Source organism: Delphinus delphis, chromosome 1, assembly GCF_949987515.2.
Source record: "Delphinus delphis chromosome 1, mDelDel1.2, whole genome shotgun sequence".
In the NCBI taxonomy this organism is placed as follows: domain Eukaryota; kingdom Metazoa; phylum Chordata; class Mammalia; order Artiodactyla; family Delphinidae; genus Delphinus; species Delphinus delphis.
Genome location: NC_082683.1, coordinates 25,899,526 through 25,923,192, shown reverse-complemented (window position 1 = coordinate 25,923,192; position 23,667 = coordinate 25,899,526). Strand labels below are relative to the sequence as shown.

The following is a 23,667-nucleotide window of genomic DNA, read 5'->3' as shown; positions in this document are numbered from 1 at the left end:
GGGCACAGAGAGGTTGGGGTACCTGCCCAACGTCACACAGCTAGTGGGTGGCAAAGCCAGTCTCCTAACCCAGGGAATCAGGTCTGGTCCCAGGCCTGGAAGGAGGGAAGGCAGAGGGGGTGACAAAGTGCAGGCTGCCTCCTAGTCTTGCTCTGTGGGTTCTAGGTTTTGTTTTTCCTAAGTTAGCTGTTCCCTCAGGCTCAGTAGCCCACCTGAGGAGAGCTGTCTCCCTGGGATCTCCTCCTACCCTTTTGGAGGTGAGCTCTGACCCAGCCCAGACTCTTCTGTGGGCAGATTCATTCCGTAAACTCTGTGCCTGGCCCTGTCCTAGGTACTGATAGTGTGAAAATCTATCTGACACAGTCCCTGGCCTAAGAGCCCATATCTCATGGAGAAAACTGACAGGTCACCTTGCTGTTAAGATACAGTGTGTGCCAGATAGTATGAGGGAAGGCTCTGTACACAGAGGATTGTCTGGGGACAGAATGGAGTTTGGGGTATGGCTTCTCATTGGAGGTGATGTCTGATCTAGATCTTACGAGATGAGCACGAGCCTGACAAGTGGAGAAAACCATGTGGGTGAGCATTCCAGACAGAGGGAACAGCATGTGCAAAGGCCTGGTGAAGAGCACTGCAAGTTGTTTAGTGCGTCTAGAGCTGCGCTGTCCAGTGGAACTTTCTGGGATAATGGAAGTGTTCTGCATCTGTGCTGATACCGTAGCCACTGGTCACCTGGAGCTATTGAGCACTTGAAATGTGCAACCTGGTGCAACTGGTATAACCGAGGAACGGAATTTCAATTGTATTTCATTTAAATTCATTTGAATTTCAATAGCCGCATGTGGCTAGTGGCTACTGTATTGAACAGTACAGGTCTGGATGAAAAGAAAAGGCTGGAGAAGAAATTTGGGGCCAGTAGTGAAGGGGCTTGAATGCCACACTCAGGCTTCGTGCCCTTCTTCCTTCCCAGACAATGTAGAAATCCTGCAGTGGCCTGGGGAGGAGAGGCAGGGACACATCTGCCCTGTCAAACGATTACCCCAGCTGCTCTGTGGGGCAGGGAGGAGCCTGGGGCCACAGTCCAGAAAAGAAGTGATGAAAACTGAACCAGGGTGGTGGGTATAGAGAGGAGAGAACAAATTCCAGGGCAAGCTTGATGACTGATTGGATTGGGGGCGTGGGCCATGTCAAGGGTGACCCCCAGATTTCTGGCTTGGATGGCAGCGGGGGTGGGGGGTGCCCTTCACTGTGATGGGGAACGTGGAGGAGGGGCAGTTTTGGGGTCCTGTACCACTGTTCCAGCATCCACTGTGATTGAGTGTCTATGTCCCTGTCTCCCCCCAGCCCATCTGCACACTTCCTGAGGCATCATGGGTTGAGACTCATACCTATCCCTCTCCCTGTCGCTGACACAGCAGCACGTGGGGCCCAAGGAGGCCTCATTCAGCACATGTTTGCGGAATGGACGAATGAGTGTTCCATTACTCCCGGGATCCCGTTGTTCCCTGGCCTTGAAAGCAGGGAGGAATTTGACCGTGTCCCTGGGGTGCCCTGAGTGATATGAGGAACGTGGCCTCCAGGGCAGTTTTCTCAGAGACTCTGAAGAGCTGCCTGGGTGGCTGGGTCTATGAGGACCACCAAGGGGAAGGGTTGTAGCATTTGATTCATCTCCTCAAAATCTGTGTCTCTAGCAGACTATGTCCCAAGCTGGACAGACCCCAGGCAGTCAGAGAGGAGTAGTCTTAGGTGAAAGCGATCCGTCTGTTCCAGTGGCTCTGATGCACATGAATCTATTAGGAATGACTTCCAGCTGTTAGTAATAGAGAGCTGCCCAGAGTAGCTGAAATTAGATAGGGGTGTATTTCTCTCCCACGTAAAACAGGTCTATAGGACAGGACCCCAGGCAGTGGTGTGCCAGAGCCAGCTTGTCCCAGTTCCTGAGAACTAGTTGTGCAAATCTCTTCCCAGCTCTGCATCCGGTGACCTCACATGGAGAGCTTCAAATTGGCTTTGTGGGGAGCCTTTACACCAAGGAAATTGGCCAACACTATAAATTGGGGCTGTTTTTCTTTTTTCCAGAGGGCAAGCTTCCTAGCATATCACTGAGTGCAGTGATGGTGTGGCTACCCCATCAGGGACCCCGGCTGCATCTTCCTTCTATTTCTCTGGTTTCAGCCTGCCACATCCATCTTTCTGGCTGCCTTAGAGCCTGAGATGGCTACCAGAGTTCCAGTCATTATGTCTGTGTAAGCTCTCTACTCCCGCAAAACCAGCTATTCCAATTTTTCTATCTCACTCGTATTTTCAAGGCTGCCTCCTCTTCATCCTTCAGCTGTCATCTCAAGTGTGACCTCCACAGAGAAGCCTTCCCTGACACGCTACCTAAATTCACCACCCATCCCGTTCAGCTTTATTTTCTCTAGAGCATAGACCATAATGGGTAGCTCTCTGATTCTTTTATTATTTTCCTTGTTATTATCTGTCTTCCCCACTAGACTGGAAGATCCCTATTAGTAGGGACTGCATCTGTCTGGTTCTCTGCTGTGTCCCGAGTGCCTCAACAGTGCCTGGTACATCATAATTGCTCAGTAAATACTTGTTGAGTGAATAAGGGATAGTAAGCACAGATCATTTTGTTTTCTACATGCTTCCCTTAGTGTGTCATCATGACCATTTTCTCATGTTGCTATTTAGTCTGTAGAATTAGTTGGACTAGATGTTTTCTGACGGCCCTCCCTGCTCTGACGGGATGAGTGGGCAGGAGGTGAGTGTGAACAGGGAAGTCAGCTCCCTGGCATCACTCACAGCCCAGGCTGACTAGGGAGCCCGGGCCCTGCTCAGAGGCTCTTTCCTTGGAAATTCACTCCCAAAGCAAACTTCCTTGAGCCCCATCTCAGTGCCAGGCCATTGATGGGTACGGGGGATATAGAGAGAAAACAGTAGGGAGGACCTGTCCTGCATGGGGATGGATAATGGACAGCCAGAAGAACAACGAGCTGTGATACAATGGGCTAAAAGTCCAGAAGTACTGGGGGCCACCAGCCTCCATACCCCATTCATTCATTTGGCAAATACTTATTGAGACCCTACTGTGTGCTGGACACTATTCTAAGCATTGGGGATGGAACAGTGGACAAGCCAGACAAGATTCTTGCCCTCATAAAACTCACATGCCAATGGAGGAGATGAACAGTAAACACAATGTCAAATAAATATGCAAGATCATGGACAGCAGGAGGTGCTATGGAGACCACGAAACAGGAGGGTGGAAGGGATGCTGCTGTGCATGGGCTGGTCAGGCAAGACCTCTCCGAGGAGGCAGCATCTGAGTTGATACGTTAATGCTACAAAGGAATCACAGGGAGAAAATCTGAGAGTGAAGTGCGCCAGGCAGAGGAAGCAGCAAGTGCAAAGTCATAAGGCTGAAACAAGCCCAGCGTGAGGCACAGGAAGAAGACGGCTTTGGCCGGTTGGGAGTGATGGCGGAAGGATGGTGAAGACAGAGGTGGGACTAGGGACAGGGGACTGAGGCACTTGCTTCAGGTGCAAAATTGAAGCAGGCGCCCCAAAACTCAGTAATCAAGATAATATCTAATGCAATTTTTAAAAATCAAAATTAATGCCAAAACCCCCATGATGAACAAAATATCATATTTTTAAATAAAGACAAGATGACTAGCAGTGTCATGCTGAGCCGTATAGGAACCAGATGCAAAGGAAAAATGAGCAATACCGATCCTGTCCTTATTTAAAAATTTGACCTGTTGTCTATCATGGATTTTTGTTGTTGTTCATCATGGGTGTCATCACTATAGAAAACATGTCACCTGGTGTCACGATCATGGTTTCCAGAACCAGACTTCCTGAGTTCCATTTCTGGCACTACCCCTGCATGCTTAGCTGTATGCCTCGGGGCCAGTGTTTCCATCGGAAAAGGGGGCTGATAATAGTGCCTACCTCAGGGTTATTGAGAGGATTAAATGACAAGCCAAGGTCTAAGAACAGTGCCTAGCCCACCGGAAGCGCTCAGGGGATGTTGGCAGTCAGTCATAGCCCTGGACAGCAGTACAGGCTTGGTTCCTGCCAGAGGATTCTAAGCAAGGAGTCTTGGCCAGCAAATCAGGGTGGGTCAGAAAGTATGTGGAGGTAGATTGGAAACAGGGAGACCAGAGCCCCTAGGATGGCCAGAGAGGAGGCTGTTGCAAAACTCCAGATGGAAGATGGGAACAGACTCTGGAGATAGTTAGGAGACAGACTCTGCGGAACGTGGTGGTTGTTAAACTGTGAAGGGAGGCGGGTGCTGGGGCAGGAGACAGACGGGGCCAGGATAGCCTCCAGTGCCCGCAGCGGACAGGCCTGGGCTCTGCATCACCACGGAATACCCGGGCCGGATCTGACCCGCGCCCCCATCCCGATCTTGTCTGTGTTCCAGAGGGAGCTGAAGGAGCAGCTTCAGGCCCTTCAGGACAGTGAGCGGGAGCACACGGAGGCGCTGCAGCTGCTCAAGAGGCAGCTGGCGGAGACCAAGGTGAGCCAGGCCTGGACGTGGGGGAGGGGCTTCGTGGGGGCAGGGCCAGTTGGGAAGTTGAGGGGCGTGGCTTTGGGCCTGCTGTGGGGGAGGGGCTTTGAGGGTCCAAACTCCAGGTGTTAGGCCGGGGCATGGGGGTGGGGCAGAGGCTGGGGCTTCCCTGAAGGTAAATGGGGCGGGGACCCACTCCAAGATGACTGAGGGCAAGTGGGATCCTTTCTCCCTTCCTGCTTTGGGTGAAAGTTGAGGTGGGACCAGGGACTCTTTCGAAAACCCTGGCGTCCTGCGGGGCTGGAAGAATGTACCTAGTCTCTTTTTTTTTTTTCTCCCGTTGCTAAACACACCCATTGCCCAAGGAACCAATCCTGAGAATGTTCCTTCGAAGCCCTCCTGATGATTTGTGGCTCAGCCCTGGTATCAGCTCCCCTCTTCAACTCTGACTGGAGATATAGACCCTGAAAAGTAGCGTCAAACCCTGCAGGCTCTGGCCACAGTGGTTTGAAAAGAAAAGCCTTTTTTCTTGACCTGAGAGGAAGGCCCTGGGTTCTGATCCAGCCACTACCGTGCTGTGTGACTTTGGGTAAACTGCATACTTATCTGGGCCCCTAGTCTTCCCATCCGTGCTGTAGGGACTCTGCCAGGCTCCTTCCAGCTGTGATCTTCTGGATCCTAGCACACTTCCAAGGGGCTCCCTCCAAGTCCCCCACAGACACCCCTAACTGGGCAAGGCTTGCTCTGATTTCTGCTGTCCTTCTGGAACCAAGCACTGGGGACCCAGACCTGACTGCTAAGCTCTTGGGTGATTTCAGTGTGGCTCCACTCCATTTGCAGGGGTGCCACTGCCAGCAGCAGCTGAAGCAGAGCCTTTGGAATGCTCTGGGCCTCCAGAGGGCCCCCTGAGGCCTGGAGAGGCCATTGGAGGTCCAGACCTGTGCCCCACCTTGGCCACCAACCCACTGTGGGGTCTTAGGGAGGTCATGACGAACATCTCTTCAGAGAACACTCTGGAGTGCCTCCAGGCAGGACCCTCAGTGGGCATCAGCTGGGAAGCAGTCACAGGACTCTGGCCTCTTTGCTTCTCACAGCCTCATTTTCCCCACCTGCCTGGTGATCCCACACCTCTCAGGTGAAGAGAAGCAAATGGAAGCCTCTGTCTGGATGAGAGGGGAATATTATGGTCTGTTTCTTCTCCCCAGCATTCTGTTCTCTCCACTCCCCACCCGCATTGTTTTTCTCCGCTGACCTTTTCCTCCCCTGCCTTCCTGTCCATCTGTCTACCTCTGGGGTGTCCTCTGGGGCCACCTTCCCCTCCAGTTCCCCCAGCCCTGCTTCCTGTCTGGACTGGGATGTTTATACAAGAAATGCCTATGGATGCTTTGGGGGTCATATTTCACCTGGTGCCTGACTCGGCTTTCCTGTGGCGCCTGCCCCTCCAGTGGCCCGGCCTGAGGGCCTGTCTGAGCTCCCTCCCCCAGCCCAGTGTTTTCCTTGGTCGGCCCTGACCGAGTGACGCATTCTTGGCAGCGTGTCGTTCTGAAATGGCCCCAGCTCTTCCAGGCCCCAGTGTGTTCCCAGGGATGTGGTGGGTCAGGGTGGGAGCTGCTCTCCCAATTGTGACTGAAGGGATTGGGAGTGGGGCGGGGCTGGCTCTGCCCTAGAAAAAACTGGAGTAAATGGGACACACCGGTTTAGCTGAACCTTTCTCTGTGCTGGGAACTGTGTTCCCCATTCATTGTCTCGCCGAACCGCACAGAATGTCCCCTCCATGACTGCAGGATTCCCCAGAACCTACACGGTGTCTAGCACACAGTAAATAGTTGTGGAACAAATGAGTGGGGGGAAAAGATACACCTTTTGAGATAGGAATAGTTGTTGTCTCCATTTTATTGCCAAGGAAACTGAGGCCCAGAGAGGTTGAGGGACAGGCCTAAGGCCCCACAGCTAATAAGGAGCTAATTGAGACCTTACTGTCCAGTTCTGTCTGAGCCTAGTGCATATTCCAGCCTCATGCTGGAATGTCCTCAGCGAGATCTCTGGCTTTGTGGGCTGCAAGCCGGGTAGGCCTGGAGAACCCATCAGGGACATATTTCGGGCTCCTGGGGTGGCTGATATTCCACTTCTGAGCTGCCCTCTCCCAGCCTCTTTCTCTCCTCTTGTCCTGGGGACACTGGACCCCTACCTGAGAGAGAAGATGGAGTCTGCACCCACTTCTACAGAGCAATCTTGGGCAAGACCCCTCCCTCCTTTACCTCTCAAGCAGGTCCTGACCATCAGCCTTGTGCCAGGCTCTGGGATGCAGGGCTAAGGAAGAAGGGGTTCATCCACTAACTGGGAAGCCACATAAAATGTGGGGCAGTATATTCAGAATATTTACAAAATGCTCTGGGAACATTTAGCTATTTAACTGCCTGGAAAAGTTAAGGAAGGTATCACAGAGAAGGTGGCTTTTGATCTGAGTCTTGCAGGATGAGTAGGAGTTTGTCAGTTGAATAAAGCATTTGCTGGGGGAGGGGTCCACTCTAGGCAGGTGGAATTATGATGCAGCAGCACTAGAGAGGTAAGCAGGGATCAGATTAAGGACTCTGAATTCCAGGCTAAGAAATTTAGCACTGTACTAGTCATCAAGGAGCCAAGAAGGTTTCCTAAAGACGAGGTAGGCTGTGACCCAGTTTGCACGTTAGAAGGATCACTCTGGCAGCAAGTTTGTTGACAAAGATGTGGAGTTGACACATGGAACCAGTGAGTTGGTGGGACCCAGGGGCATGCGTGGAGGAGGCAGGTGGAGAGATGAATGTGGCGCTCAAGAGACGTGTAAGACCTTCGAAATGGACTTGGAAGCCATCCTCGAAGCAGTGGGAGTCGTGGGGTGTGAACAAAGGAGCCAGCCTGGACGAGTCCTCAGGAACAGGGGTGGCAGGGAGGGAGCAGCCACAGAGGTGGGAGGCAAACCAGAAGTTTCTATTAGTAGAGGGTGGCCCTTGGTCCAAACGCTGCTGCAGATTGGCCGAAGAGCAGCCGGAAGGGGTGGCCATGAGATCTGGGGCTCTTTGGAGAGCAGTGGCGGACGGTGCAGGGAGGGCAGGCCCCAGCTTCCCCACCGTGACCTGCCGCTGCCGGAGCCTTGGCCCTCCCTGGGTGAGGGGGCTCCCGGAGGCCACAGGCAGCCTGGCCCTTTATCCCCAGCCTCTCGGCCACCCCCTTTGTCTGCCCTGCATACTGGGTGGGCATGCGCAGGGAGGCTGGCCCACTGCCAGCAGCTCTTCCTGCCGCAGGCAGCCCGCAGCCAGCCGCGACGACTGGGAGGGAACAGGCCCTAATTGAGCCTTTGTGGAGCCTCCCACAGAGCCCTGGGCACTGAACACAGCAGGGTCTCTGACTCCGTGAACTCCCAGCCAGGATCCCACAAAGTCAAATTGCAGAGGCAGGCCCCACACGCTGCTGCTGCAGCCGAGCTGCACTTGTGTACCCAGTGTCATCCTGCCTCGTGCTGTCCCCTCGGCCCGCTGCCCGCACCGCCCAACTGACATCCTGCCCGTCGTTCAGGCCCCAGCTCAGAAGTCATCTCTCCATGAAGACTTCTAGGATGTGCCTGTTCCAGTGTTTTAATAATCAGGCTCTGGGTCTGCACCTCAAACAATACCATGCACTTTGTGAATGTTCCCTCACTTACCATAGATAGCCCTGCAATGTCGTTGTATACCCTTTACCCAGATAAGAAAACCAAGGTTCAGAGATATCAGGCAACTAAGGTTGCCACAGCTGGAGACCCAGAGCCATTGGGCACCGAAGCTGTGCCCTTTACCACTCAACCCTTCCTGGGCCTGGCAGTGTCCTTGGGGGCAGAGAGAAACACGAAAGTCCATGCTTGTCTCCTGTGACGATGGCTTTAACCCCCCAGCTCTTGTTCCCAGAGGGTCTCGGGGTGGTGGGACAGGGCGAGTGACCACCAAGCTTTGCCCAGCCCATTGCCATTTATAAAGCTCTTTAACATCTGTGATCTTGTCGTCTTTGCTTGGGCCCCATGAGTGATTTTTTTAAAAATAAAAATTTAAGAGAATTGCCTGGCAGTCCGGTGGTTAGGACTCTGTGCTCTCACTGCCGTGGGCCCAAGTTCGATCCCTGGTTGGGGAACTAAGATCCCACAAGCCATGTGGCGCAGCCACATAAATAAATAAATAAATTTTCACCGTCTTCCAGACTGAACTCAGCATCCTCTCCCTGCCCCCCACGTCTCCTGCCAGCTTCCCCATCCCTCCCACGCCAAGCCAGAAATCTGGACATCATCCTTACACCTGTCTCTCCTGTACCCCTACAGCCAGCCAGTTGGTCACCAGGGTCAAAGAGGCTCTCCTACAAATGTCTTTCAAGCCGTGTCCATCTGCTGCTCCCCTAGTTCAAGCCTCATTGTCTCACCTGGACCATTTCATTAGTTTCCTAACGGAGAACAATCATCTGCTGTCCCTGCTATGCCAGTTCTCTCCTGCCACCGTGCTTTTGCACGTGCCATCCCCTCACCGACATGCCTTTCCCGCCCTCTCCTCTGTGCGTGCCAAGACGCTCGGCTTCCTCCTCTCACCCAGGGATCACCCCATCCACTCTCCCTGACTGACCCCTGATGACTGTCTCCACAGTCTTCCACCAAAAGCCTGCGGACCACCATTGGGGAGGTCTTTGAGCGGCTGCACCGGCTGCTGCGGGAACGGCAGAAGGCCATGCTGGAGGAGCTAGAGGCAGACACGGCCCGCACACTGACTGACATTGAGCAGAAAGTCCAGCGCTACAGCCAGCAGCTGCGCAAGGTGCAGGAGGGGGCCCAGATCCTGCAGGAGCGGCTGGCTGAAACTGACCGGCACACCTTCCTGGCCGGGGTGGCCTCGCTGTCTGAGCGGTAAGTACCCCCCTGCTGTGGGTCTTCTCCAGGGGGTATCCCCTCCCTGGCCCTTGTGGGATGCTGGGATTGGAGGCAGATGGGGTGGTTAGCAGAGAATTCATTCATTCAAATCTCCATCAAATACGCAGGACATCTGCTATGTGCCAGAGCCTAGGGCAAAAGCTTTATGTGTTCATATTATTTTATATATAATACTTATAATCATATAGGATATTGTTTTCTGTGCTTTATATTATATTACAAATATGTGTTTTACATTATCTATTATTTATAATAACATTGATACTATATATAATAAATAATAATATGTAAATTATTATAATCCTAATAGCCCCTTGGGGGTAGTTACCACTGCCATCTCCATTTCACACATGTAGAAACTGAGACACAAAGAAGCTACAGCAATTGGCCAAGACCCTTCGTCTAGTATGTGGGGGAGCCAGGATTCAAGCCCAGGTCTCTCTAGTTCCATAGCTGCCTTTAATAATAATAACACTTAATTACTGGTTCATTAATGACCAATACTGATAGCTAACATCATGTATTCAGTGTTGACCTTGAGCCAAGTACCGTGCTAAGCATTTTACGTACATTACGCCATGTAATCCTCACAAGCCTAGGAAGCAGGTGTTATCATAGTACCCATTTTAAAGATGAGGAAACTGAGGGCAATAGCTAGAGAATTAGGAAGTGGCACAAGCAGGCACTTGAGTCGGCGCTTGGGTCCAGCAGACTTCCCACACATGACCTCGCCCTATGCCAGCTTCCCTGAGGTGCTGGGACAGGAATCCAGCCCCCAATGTGGCCTGCTCTCTTGCTCTCCTTCCAGGCTCAAAGGGAAAATCCATGAGACCAATCTGACCTACGAAGACTTCCCAACCTCCAAGTACACAGGCCCCCTGCAGTACACCATCTGGAAGTCCCTGTTCCAGGACATCCACCCAGGTAAGGCCCTTCCTGCCACTCTCCAGTAGGGCTCAGGAAGAGGCAAGGATTATCATGGATTGGAGCTAGATGGGGCCCGGCCCAGCCCACCCCTTGCTCTACACATGACATGGGGGCAGGGCAGAGGGATGAGAAGAGTGCCTTGCTGAGCACCTATTGTGTTCCAGGGCCTGTGCTGGGCACCAGCAGAAGAGGAGGTAGGTTCTACTAGTGTACCCATTCTCTAGATGAAGAGACTGAGGCCCTGGCTGGTTCACTCATTCACTCTATGGGTACAGGATATATCAAGCACCTACCTCACACCAGGCACTATTCTAGGTACTGGAGATATAGCAGTGAGCAAAACAGGCAAAAATCCCTACCCTCGTGCATCTTACTTACATCCTACGGTGTGAGAGAGAAAGAAAACAAAATGAAATAAGTAAAATACATAGTTTTTTAGATAATGATAAAAGATAAGGAAAGGGGCTAAGGGATGTTGAGGTAGGATTGAACGTTTAGTAGGGGATCCAGTTAGAAGACCTCCCTGAGAAGGAAGCAGTAGAGTAAAGACCTGAGGGAGGAAAGAGAAGAATGAGCCGTGTAGGTATCTGAGGAAAGAGTGTTCCTGGCAGTGGGAATAGGAAATGCAAAGGCCCTGAGGCAGGAGCAAGCCTGGCATGTCCAAGGGACAGTAAGGAGACTCACGTGGCTGGAGTGGAATGAGTGAGAGGGAGGGTGGAGGTGAGGAGGTCAGGTCAGTAGCAGTAGCCAGACCATGAGAGCCTGGAGGCCCATATGAAAACTTTAAATTTTATGCTGAGTGAGATGGGAGCCATTGGAAGGTTTGGGGCAGTGAAGTGACATAAGCCGGCTTAAGTTTTTAAAGTATCCCTCAGGGTGGCTTGAGAATAGACTGCAGGGGGTAAAGGGTAGAGGTTAGGAGACCACTGCAACAATGCAAGTGAGAGACGATGGTGGCCTGGAGCAGGGTGGTGGCAGTGGAGGTGGTGAGAAGTGATCGGATTTAGGATCTATTTTGAACAGAGAGCCAACTGGATTTGCTAACGGATTGGATCTCGGGTGTGAGAAAAACAATGACAAGGAAGACTACAACGATTTTGGCTGAGGTGACTGGGAAGATGGAGTTGTAATCATGTGAGGTTCGCGATGCCAGTTAGAAGTCTCAGTGCACACATGGAGAAGGTAGTGGGAATGACACGTCTGCAGTACGGGAGGAGGGTCAGGGCTGGCGTTGTCTACCTTTGGACGGTATTGAATGAGCCGGGATGAGGTCACCTGGGAAGTGGGGGTAGAGAGAAAAGAGAGAGGGCCACTCTAACACATGGAGCCCTGGGCCGCTCCTAGAAGTCAAGGACAGGAGGGGGACCCAGCCAAGGAGACCGAGAAGGAACAGCCAGAGAATAGGAGGAAGACCTGCGTCTGTCCTGGAAGCCAAGTGGAGAAAGTGTTTCGAGGAGGAGAGAGTGGATAGTGGTGGCAAAGCTGCGACCCCAAGTGTGGGAGGATCAGAACTGACTGTTCTCCGGGTCTTGGTGACCTTGACAAGAGCTGCTTTGGTGGAGCAATAGAGGCAAAAGCCTGACTGGAGACCGTCCAAGAGAAAATGAGAGAGGAAGTGGAGACAGTGCTTTCAATGAGTTTTATTTAAGGGAAGGAGAGAGAATGTGACCGTGGCTATTTGTTTAAGGTAGAAGAAATGGCAGCATATATGGGAGGCGTGGGGGGCATGGAAAAGATCCAGTAGCAGAAGGCAGAATTGAGGGTAAAGGAGGGAGAGGTGCCGGGGTGACCGCCACGAGTGGGACCTGCCTCTGCCTTTGCTGGGAGCCAGGAGAAGGTAGAATGAATGGGCCCCGAAGCAGAGCGGGCAGTGGTGGGGGCTCCCGGGAATTTTCTTCACCTCTCCCAGTAAGGCAGGAAGCAAGGTCATCCGCTGAGATGAGGATGGGCTAGAGGAGGTCATGGGAAATCTGCCGAGAGAGGAGAAAGTCTGAAATGGGTTTCTAGTAGAGTTAGTAGACCCTGGGACTGGGAGGTCAACACCTTCCCGAAATCACACAACCCACAAGGGCATCAGAGTGGAACCTATTGGCAGCAGGGAACCTTCTGTGTTCCTGAGTCAGGCGCAATGTCCTTTAGAGGTGAGACAAGGATATAGAGGAGACTTCTCCCTAAGAGGTAGACACTGTTATTATCATTTTTTCGATGAGGAAACTGAGACACAGAGCTGTTAGGAACTTGTCGTAGTCACAACCTGTAAATGGTATAGCCAGGATTTAAACCCAGACACGTCGGATGCCAGAGCCTGTGCCCTTACCTACTAAACTAACCAGGCATTCTCTGGCCTCATACTACCAACCCAGGAAGACTGCTGGGGAGACTGAGGCTCAGAGAGGCTCACTGATTTCCCAAGATCACACAGCAATCAGTGCTCTTTCCACCTATCTGGATTCATTCTTTTGATCTACAAACACTGAAAGTCCTTCGAGGCACTTTCAGAATCAGGGGAGACAGATGGGACAACAGACCCTGATAGTCCGGTGGGACCAGGACCATGATAAGGGACTTACATGGGGTCATGGGAGCCCAGAGGGACAACAGGAGGCTCTGGATGGGGCGAGGGAGGAGCCAGGGGAACACTGAGTAGATGATGTTTGAACTGAGCGCTGAAAACTGAGGGCTTTCCCACTCAGGAAAGGGTGGGGCCTGGAGGTGCCTCGGACAATCCCCGGCATTGGGAACTGTGTAGGCAAAGGCGGTGGGGAGGGCAGGGGCATGAATGATCCCAGGATGTTCACGACTGGCCTTCAGGTACAGATGGAGAAGGACTGAGGACAATCACTGAGGGTGTGAATGCTGAACAGGGGTGGGGCTCCCCTCCCGGTGACTGAAGACCTCATTGGATGGATGCATCATGACCAATTGCACAAAAGTGAAGGGACATCTCCTAGAACCCTTAAATCTGTGCCCTCATTGACAAAGGGGGCAGTAGTTGGGCGAAGGGCCCACTTTCCAGCCGACTGGGTGGGGCTCTTGGCTCTCCTCCTGGGGTTGTGGGTCTCTGTGTGCTCCCAGCCTTGGAGAGACCTGCACACTGGGACCCAGCAGGTGAGGGTGAGGGCCACACATGGGTGAAGCAGCATAACTGAAGGAGGCAAGAAGCCCCTCCAAGGGTCCTGTCCCCTCCCCTGACCCAGGGAAGCCCCTCAGGCAGATGGTCTCAGGAGCTCTATTTATCTCAGCTGCCACAGCTCAGAGAGGCAACCCAGGCACCTCAGCCTGACAGTCAAGGCCCTATGAGATCTGGGCCCAGCCATTCTCTCATTCTCCCCTCTGTATCACAGTCAGCCACACTGAACCATCTTCAGGTTTTACATGAGCCATATTCCCTCTCCTCCACACTTTTGCACATGCTCTTCCCTTTGCCAAGAACACTCGACACAAACCTTAATCTTTGATGACTAACTGCTACTCTCCTTCACATCTTAGTTTATAAACACCTTCTCTGGGAAGCCTTCCTGGATTTCTCCAGGTAGCCCTGGGCTTTCCTGGTCTCACTGTTTTGTTAATGTCTGCATGGCTGTCTCTCTTACTAGACGGTGAGCTCTGAGGGCTCAGGGGCTGAGTCTGGTTCATCACTATGCATCCCCAGCAGCCAGCACAGTAAATGTTTGTGGATGAATGAATAAAGAAATGAACGAGTACTGCTCTCAGTTCTGTTACTATTGGGTTGGCCAAAAAGTTCGTTCAGGTTTGTCCTTTACATATGGAAAAATCTGAATGAACTTTTGGGCCAACCCAATAGAATAGGGCCTGGCATTAAGTATGTGCTCAGTAATTATTTGTTGAATGAAGGAACTTGCTGCACATCCTTGGACAAGTCACTTCCTCCCTCTGAACCTCAGTTTCCTCCTCTGTATTATAAGGGTGCTGGTGTTCCCTCCTTGACTCCCTCACAAGTGAACAAATGGATGTGGGAATTTGCTGATTGCCCCAGGGCAGGGTTTCTCAGCCTCAGCACTATTGACATTTGGGGCTGGATAATTCCTTGTCTTGGGGGCTGTCCCGTGCATGGTAGGACGTTTAACAGCATCCCTGGTCTCTACCCAACTAGATGCCGCACACACCCCCTCCAGCTGTGACAACCAAATTCGTCTCCAGACATTGCCCAATGTCCCCTATGGGGCAAATCAGCCCCAGTTAAGAACCTCTGCCCCAGGGAAAGCTGCCTGTAGGAGAGGGGCTGAGGGAGCAGTAGGGTGTGCCCTGAACATCCTGCCAAGGACAGCGGCCCCTGGGGGTTCAGAGAACAGTGACCTGGTTAGCTGGGCCCCTTCCTTTGTCTGTAGGACCTGTGAAGTCACTCTGGTTCCTCTACCAAAACCAAGGTTCTTTTTGTCCAGTTGGGAGGGGCAGGTGCCCCCAGGGACCTAGCCCTGGATTCTAGCAGCTTCCTGCCTGTCCCTCTTCCAGTTCAGCCTTCCTATTGGGTCACCTGAGAACTCCATAGAGCACCTGTCACTCCCGTGATCTGGAACCTCCACTCTCCACCACTACCCACACCCCTGCCCCACCTCTCAGCTGACATTGGAAACTCTCCTCCAACTGCCTGGCCTGATTGCCCCAGCTCCCAGGCACAAACTTCCTCCCCACCCAGGCCAGGTGGCCATTGTCCAGAGGACACCAGACACTACTTCCTTTGCTCCGGCCACCTCCCTCTCCTGGGCTGCTCTCTCCTCCTCCTGCTTATCTGAATCCAATCATTTTGGGTTCCAGCATGTTCACTGCCTAGCTGTGTGACGCAGGGCAGACGTCTGCCTTCTCTGAGCCTGTTTCCTCATCTGTAAAACAGGGATGCGGAAGGTGTGATTTGTCTCCCAGGGTAGGTAGGAGAATTAAATAAGATTATTTATTTGTGATAATAATCCTGGAACTTAGTAAATGCTTGATACCTGTTTCTTATGATTATCATGAATCATCAGATGGTTCCTCAGTCTTGCTGAACAGGCTTTCTAGGGCCACATAAAGGAAAGGACATGGTGTGAAAGATATTAGCTCAAGTTCCAGCTCTGCTTCCACCCAAAGTGGCAACTTGAGCAAGCCACTTAACTCAGAGAAATCTCCCTGGAGCCTCAGTTTCGTCTTCTGAAAAATGGGTATAGTAATTTGTGCTCCTGGAGCTGCTGTACTGGTCCCATGAGCTACAAGGTGTGAAAATGTTTTTCGAATGCCCGTACTGTGCAGCTGAGGGCCTGAGAAGGCAGGAGGACTGAGGGGCCAGACTTCTTAAAGTCCTGGCCAGAGGAAAGAGCTGATTGTCCTCGAGAACAAAGAGGCACAAGCCACTCGCTGCCAGGTGATGGTGCTGGACTTTGGGGTTTCTCTGCCGCTGGGGCCACTGCGGTATGTGGCTGATGGTGGCCAGGAGACAGTTCCTGGGCCCCCCGCAGTCCACGCTCCTTGCCTTTTGACCTGGAGGTCTCAGAGAGGCTTAAATGGATGGAGAACACACCTGGAGACCAGATGGACTGCCTCAGTGCCTGCTTTCTGTTTTTATAAAAGTGTCCCAGGACCTAGAAAAGAGCTCTGACCTGTAAAATTGTGAACCCCAGGGGACGGGATTTGTTTTGCGTCTGTCTGACGAGTCTGTCACCTCTCCTGAGAATAAAGGATGGGTGGAGGGATTGCCAGTCCCCGCACAGGGACTGACTTCTCAGAGGGGGAAAAGGTATTGCCATGTCCCCAGCTGGGTACCTCTCTGGCCTAAAGGCTGTTAACGCCTGTCAGCCCTAGCCCCTGGGAGGACTTGAGAGAGGCCCGAAGACAGGAACTCTGTTTATGAGGAGGTGGACCTCAGCCCACCCTTTGGGGTGTAAAAGCCTCCTAAGCATCAGGCCACACCCTTTGCCTCAGAAGAATGCCAGGCCCTGCCCCTAGCCTCACCCTATGGGCTGTTGGGCCCTGCCCCCTGTAGATCAGGTCCCGCCCCCCCAGCCCTGCCTCTATTGCCAGAACTGACCAATGAACGGCAGACCCCGCCCCTAAGCACACCCAATGAGTGGCAGGTCCTATCTCCGGTAAGTCCCTCGGGCTTCAAGCCTGTGGGTCCATGCCAAGGAGTTAGCCCTCAGTGCAGTGAGGATTTCCTCCGTCCTACAGGCCCAATCTCAGAACCACTGAAAGCCCACTTGCCTGCCTCCTAGGGTGTCCTCCCCACTCATCAGTGGCACTGGAAGGGCCCACGTTGCCCTAGTTAGGCTTAAGAGTATGGGGCTGAGCCCTCCTGCCTGCGTGCTAGTCTCCCCACTGGTCCTTCTAACCTCGGTTTCTGCCTGTCGCTGGTCTCCTCAAATCATCCTGGGCACCTGAGACATAAGGCACTCAACCACAGCTGCCCACACCTTGGCAATGTGCCCGCTCTGTCCCTCTTGCCCCTCTGCCATAGACACCTGAGTATGACCCACATTCCACAGCCAGTAGGAGTGGCCCCATGTGTGTCTGTTTAGATGATTCTTCTCTCCCGAGCTCCCCCTCACACATACTTCCTACATCCCTTCCACCTCCTACCTCTGGATCCCACTGTGGGAACACCCACATTCCACATGGCAGGAGCCTTCTGGTCCGACAGGCTGCGCTGTGACCAGATGACAGGGCGAAACGTTCATACGCTGACTCAGTGTATGAACTCCTTCTCATGGCTCCCCTCTTCTATGTCCCTGGATAGAAAATTGTGTTTGCATTGACCCCTCTAGTCACAGGGCTAATTGTTTCCATACAGCCCTCTGACTTCTAAGAACAGGAAAGAAGAGTGTAAAACTCAAGACTAAATTTACTCCTGACAGAGCTCATGGAATGAGCTTGCTGCAAGTCAATGGCCAGTTTTGTCAGTGGACTGTGAACAGGAGCACAGTTCAGGGACGGGCTGTCACCCCCTGTTAGAGATGATTGCCGTCATCGAGGCATTTTACTTCTCTGTGTATATGCAGCCAGCAGAGGTGGCTCCAGTAGGAGCTGATGATGCTCCTGCCACGTATAGTCATGCCTCCGCTCCGCCAGATAAGGAAAGCACCAGAGAGCCGGCTGGAGGAGTCCTTTCTTTGCTCCAAGGAACTAGTGACAGGATTCCTTCTCCTTTTCTCCCCTCTGCCTTACTCTGCCCTGGAAATGCTCATCCAGGCTCATGAGAGCCAATTCTAGGTTCCTCCTTCCGGCTGAGCATCAGCTCCCTCAGGGAGGCAAGAGTAAACAGAGTCCTTGAAAGAGTTCATGAGACTTTGAGAGCCAGACCTGCTAAGCCAGTGTGGCCGGCCCAGAACCGGGTGCCCCAGCCTGTGCTGCCTGCCCAAAGACCAACACAAGCGGGGTTGGTGAGCCTTTCTGGAAACATTCCGCATGCCAGGCCGTGTGCTGGGCACTGGGCCCACCAGGGAGGGCCTGGTAGGAGAGTACACAGTCCTTGCCCTCCTGGTGTACATGGGGGTAAGAAATGGGCACAGAAGACTACCCCACGTATCAGGAGAGGGGCACAAACAAAGTTAAGGAATTTCAGAGTAAGGAGTGAGCATACCTGCTGGGCAACCAGGAAGGCTTCCCTGAGGATGGGCCCTGGAACTGAGCCTCATGGGGTGTGATTACAACAAGCAGAGATGAGGCGGTGGAGGGAACAGTCTGGGCGAAGGCTTTGGGCCTGAGTGGGGTGGCGGGTGTTGAGTGAGAGGTAGGCAGGAAGAGAGGGCTGGGGCTGGATTGCCCATGGTCTTGATTAGACCTGGCTCTGCCAGTGTTTGCCTGGTGACCTGAGACTAGTCACATCTCCTCTCTGGGTCTCAGTTTCCCCATCTGTCAAATGGGAGAGTTGGCCTAGAATCAGTGGTTTTCAACTTTTTCAGACCCATCATCTACTTTTCATAACAAATAATTTGTAATGTCTCAAAGATAGTATGACCTTTTCACAATTTCAAGTATATATACACATATACATATATATGTATATGTGTGTATATACTCTATGATATAAAGGAAAAAAAGAAGGAAATTATGTATAATAAAACATTGTATATGTCAACATGTAGATGCTCACTCACAACCACCCTAGAAAACATAGTGAACGAGTCAGGTGCTCACACCATAGCTAAAATATCATTCTGCCTCAAAGGCAGTCTTAAATAGGTAGGTTTTATTGGTCAACAGTGTTCTTCTTAGAGATGTATTTTCCAAAAAAGTGAACAATTCTCAGTGACGTTCCAGACAAAACAAATTCAGTCTTCCCCCAGTTTATATGGTAATTGCATTTCAAAACGTTCAGTGTATATTAAAACTGTACAAAAATTATTTCATGTTTATATGTAAAATGGAGTTAAGCTGTAGCTTCAGGTCATTGTGAAGAGTTTTCATCCACACGAATATCTGGTGGAGCATCTGAAACTCATCGGTGGGGGCATGGGACCGCCCTGTGCATTTCATACAGGGCATTTAGCATCCCTGGATCCCACCTACTGAGACGACCCAAACACCCCAACAAATTTCCAAAGCACCCCATAGGGTGATTATCCAACCCCTGAATAATCTTTAAGCTCCCTCCCAGCTCTGAAGTTACCCAATTCTGGACCGCATTCAGATTTATTCAACAAATTTTGTGGAGTGCCCCCTGTGTGCCTTGCCCCAGGACACCATCAGTGAGCAAGCAGCCATAGCTCCTGTCCCCTGCAGCCAGGTTAAAATCTGAAAGGACCTTAGCTGTCACCCTTCCATGTTACAGAGGAGGAAGCTGAGGCCCGGGGAGGGCAGGCTTGTATTCAGATTCAGCATCACACAGCCTCCTGGGGGCCAACCAGAACCTGTCCTCAGGGAGGAACCATAGAGTGGGTCCACCACCTTCTCTCCACTCATCTTCTCTTCCTCCTCCATCCCTGGCAGTGCCAGCTGCCCTGACCCTGGACCCGGGCACCGCCCACCAGCGCCTCATCCTGTCCGACGACTGCACCATCGTGGCCTACGGCAACCTGCACCCACAGCCGCTGCAGGACTCACCGAAGCGCTTCGATGTGGAGGTGTCGGTGCTGGGCTCTGAGGCCTTCAGTGGCGGCGTCCACTACTGGGAGGTGGTGGTGGCGGAGAAGACCCAGTGGGTGATCGGGCTGGCGCACGAAGCCGCGAGCCGTAAGGGCAGCATCCAGATCCAGCCCAGCCGTGGCTTCTACTGCATCGTCATGCACGACGGCAACCAGTACAGCGCCTGCACCGAGCCCTGGACGCGGCTCAATGTCCGCGACAAGCTCGACAAGGTGGGCGTCTTCCTGGACTACGACCAAGGCCTGCTCATCTTCTATAACGCCGATGACATGTCCTGGCTGTACACCTTCCGCGAGAAGTTCCCCGGCAAGCTCTGCTCCTACTTCAGCCCCGGGCAGAGCCACGCCAATGGCAAGAACGTGCAGCCGCTGCGGATCAACACGGTCCGCATCTAGTGCCGCGGAGGGAGACCGCAGGCCTGAGCATGGCCACCAGCGAGAGCCTTGCCCCGGAGAGCGGAGGCCGGGACTCCAGCCCAGCCGGGCCAACCTGATATCTCAGGCCTGTTGTTTACCCTCATTTCCCTGTAAAATGGAGGTTGTGCTCCACGATTCCGAAGCTCTTCCAGCATTGATGTCTGTAGCTCTGACCTTACTGGGGATGCAGCTTTGGTCCAAGGGTGTGACGTGGCTTCTCCTCAGGGCAGCCCCTGCCCAACCCTCATGCCCCTCCTCTCAGGGGCAGGGGACTGCGTCCCTCTGTCTCCCTCCTGCCCACATGCGCTAAGCTCAGGATGTGTCAGTGGTTGCCAGCAGTTGTCTGCCTGAAAGAGACACAGAACCCTCTTATGCTTCCAGGCCTAAGACTTGCCCCTGATCAAGCTAGTGATGGGCCTTTTTAACCTCAATCCCAGCCCACAGTGGACACAGGCGGTAGCTAGTCCCAGGGTTGCCTGAGAACCACCTTCTCCTTCCATCCCTGTACCAAGAGCTTCATGATTTTCCCACTTATCTGTGGGTAGAAATGATGTTGTGGCCTGTGGAAGCCACAGGCACAGGCCGTGTGAGCCCAAGGCACTCACGTCAGAACTTACCAGCCAGGGAAGACTGTCAGTAGTTAAGCCCACATGTTACGGTCACTGTGCCACCACCTTCCTGCCCACAGGTCTTAAGGCCAGATAATGGCACACCCGGACGTAGGACAAGCATCACTGGATGGTGGAGGTCCCCAGCAGCTCCAAACAAGGGTCCAGCCAGGCCTCTGTGACCAGGCTAGGGTGTAGCGAGGCTGTGGGGAGCAGTGTTTTAGTCAGGCCCTGAGCACTGGGGTGGGTGTCAGCTGGGCCCCCCTCATCAATCTTGGCATGTGTCTCAGTTGGGATCCTGTTGCAGAAAACAAGAGCTGCTTTAGCTTTAGACAAGGATTTATTACCAGGTCCCTAGTGGCTTTGTAAAATCATTGGAAGGGCTGGAGGAGCAGACTCTGCTGAATTTCCAGGAACAGCTCCCAGCCGCCAAATTCATCATGTCTGTTGAGACCAGGAACACTGCTCGCATCTGCAGGAAGCCCCTGCATGAAGAAGCCGCTGGCTGCAGAACTGCGCTGACTCTGCTACTGTCCGCGCCAGTCAGTGGATGTCCTGAGGGCCGCCTCCCCCCATTCAATTCAATTTCCAGATCCAAATGTCTACGAGGGGGGGCTTTCCTGGTGGCGCAGTGGTTGAGAGTCCGCCTGCCGATGCAGGGGATGCGGGTTCGTGCCCCGGTCCGGGAAGATCCCACGTGCCGCGGAGCGGCTGGGCCTGTGAGCCATGGCCGCTGAGCCTGCGCGTCCGGAGCCTGTGCTCCGCAACGGGAGAGGCCACAACAGTGAGAGGCCCGCGTACTGCAAAAAAACAAAAAACAAATGTCTACGAGGGATTCTGTGTGGGGAAACTTAAGTCAGATCCAGAACCTGGGCTGCAAGGGAGTCTGGGAAATGTACTTTTCTTCTTTCCAGCCTCATCCGTACAAAAAGGCACAATAGGAGAAAGTTAGAATGGTTGTTGAACAAGCCCACCTTCAGTTTTCGCCATTGGAATCCACCTCTAGGCCTTGGCTTTGAAGCAGCAGAGCCTCTAGTTGTCCTGCTCCGTGGCTTTGTCCTTGTCCAGGACAGGAGCCCCAGGAGCGGGCCTGCAGGACCAAGCTGAAATGTCTCCCAGGCCTTAGCTTTTCTTTCTAGTCCTGGGGCCTAGATTCTGAACTTGGCGTCTCTGACCACCCCCATCTCAAAGGAGCCAGACTAGCTGAACTTGGGGGTGCTCCCACCTCACAACTGCTGCCCACTGGGGCCTCCCTTGGGTGGGAGGAATCCTCAGTCTCACCCCAACCATTCAGCTACCAGAATCTGGGCCACCCCCAGCAGTATTTTTATTTTAAATGTTGCCCATTTTGTGAGTTATGATGAATTTATATTAAATTAAAGTTACAGGCTGTGAGCGGTCAGTTCCATTCATTTTGACACACACAGAGGCCCATCTATCCTGGCGCAGGCAACATACATACATCAGCATGGCTAAACCACAAAGCAACCCTACCAGGTAGATAGTATTATGCCCATTTTACAGAGGGGGAAAAATGAGGTTCATAGAGAGGACATGACTTGCCTACAGTCCCATGTCGCACACCTGGTAAGTGAGTTTAGAACTGAGTGAGCCCAAGGCACTCACGTCAGAACTTACCAGCCAGGGAAGACTGTCAGTCTTTGCCTGGAGGAGGGCGTGGTGGTAGCCTTGGGAGCAGACAGAGGGGAGATTATGAGACAGTGGCAAGAGCCTAGTCACTGGAACCCCGCAGACCTAGGCTTAAATCCAGGCTCCGTCACCGGATGCCTTTAGAGAAATGACTTAACCTCTCTGGACCTCAGTTTTCTTACATGGAAGATGGGGATAATCACACCAATCTCACATAATTTTTGCTCAGCGGCTCTGTCCTCTGGAGGAGAAGCTGCAAAGTGCAGTGCATTTAGGGAGGACCTGCCCCTCACACCAGCTGCCACCCAGAATCAGTGCCTGGAACTGTGTGGGTTTTCTGAACCTCTGGGCTGGCTCTGCCCCTAAGCAGTCTATCTTCTTCCTTGTGCCTTGTGAGGGGTGTGGGACCACCTAGGCCAGGAAGGTCCCCAGGTCTGCTGTGTTGAAGGAGGTCCATCCCACCTCTGACTCATGGGGAAGCAGCCTGGCCAGGAGACAGGGCCCTGTATGTGGACACAAAGGCTGTTCACACTGTAAGTAGAAAGGCCACTGGGACCCCCTGCAGTTGTGCACTGCAGCAGCCTTGGAAACAGGACTCCTGGGCCTAGTCTTTGTTCTGTGCTGATTCATTTTGTACCGTGAGGGTCCTTTCCACAGTCTCCTCACCTGCAGAATGAGGGAGGTTATACTGGATGCTCTCTGAGGTGGACCTTCACCTATACAAGGAGGCGGGGAAGGGGAGAGAGGGAACAACCCCAGTCATGATTTGTTTGCAGTTCTAAGAAGAGGGACATGAACAAGGAGGAGGAGGGGCCCTTGGCAAGGGCAGAGGGAGAGGTCTCTGATTGGCTGATGGAGAACACCCCAGTTTACAGAGAAGTTGTAGGAGTTGATACTGGAACTAGAGTATCTCCACCCCCCAGCTCCATGCTCTCAGATCCCTGTGACTCCCCCAAAGCCACACCCCTCTATTTTTGCTCAGTGGATCTGTCCTCTGGAGGAGAAGCACCCCATCCATGCTCCTTCCTTCGCCTTCCCCCACTCAGTCTCAGCACCAGGTCCAAGAAAGGCTGGTCGCTGCCCAGTCTTCACTCCCAGTTTCCAAGTGTCTGGGAGTAACTGTAGGGACCTAATCTGAACACACAACTGGGAACTCTGGGAAATCAGGGTACCTCTAAGAGGTATGAAGTGTCCAGAGAAATCCTGAATGAAAGAATCTGGGATTATCAGGCTAATACCAGGAACCCCACATGGAACAGGTAAGCAAAGAGGGGAGGTAAAGGCAGCACAGCATTGGAGAGGAAGGAGGGATCAGGAAAGATCTTCCCCAGGGCAGGAAAGAATTGATAGAATGACAGAAACCCCCATTTGCATCCCTGTTTGTGGTCAGCAAGCAAAGCGTTGGTACTTTTTGCACCTTCTCTAACATCAAGACAAGCCCATGAGGTTGTATCATTATCTCAGTGTTTGAGCTGGGAAACACTACTTGCCGGGGAACCCGCAGCCAGTACTCAGCAGAGCTGGAAATCAGACCCAGGCCTGTCCAAAGCTGAA

The 23,667-nt window shown here is 52.7% G+C and overlaps 1 protein-coding gene across 1 annotated transcript in view; it reads left to right on the top strand.

Moving 5' to 3' along the window:
- TRIM62 (tripartite motif containing 62) overlaps positions 1-21,847 on the top strand; it is a 32,029-nt gene extending 10,182 nt beyond the window's left edge. Inside the window, exons 3-6 of the mRNA XM_060003509.1 lie at positions 4,433-4,528; positions 9,160-9,416; positions 10,249-10,364; positions 19,284-21,847. Of these exons, the coding sequence (XP_059859492.1) occupies positions 4,433-4,528; positions 9,160-9,416; positions 10,249-10,364; positions 19,284-19,834 (1,020 nt within the window). The 3' untranslated portion in view covers positions 19,835-21,847. The remainder of the gene's footprint in view (positions 1-4,432; positions 4,529-9,159; positions 9,417-10,248; positions 10,365-19,283) is intronic.
- The last annotated feature ends 1,820 nt before the right edge of the window (positions 21,848-23,667 follow it).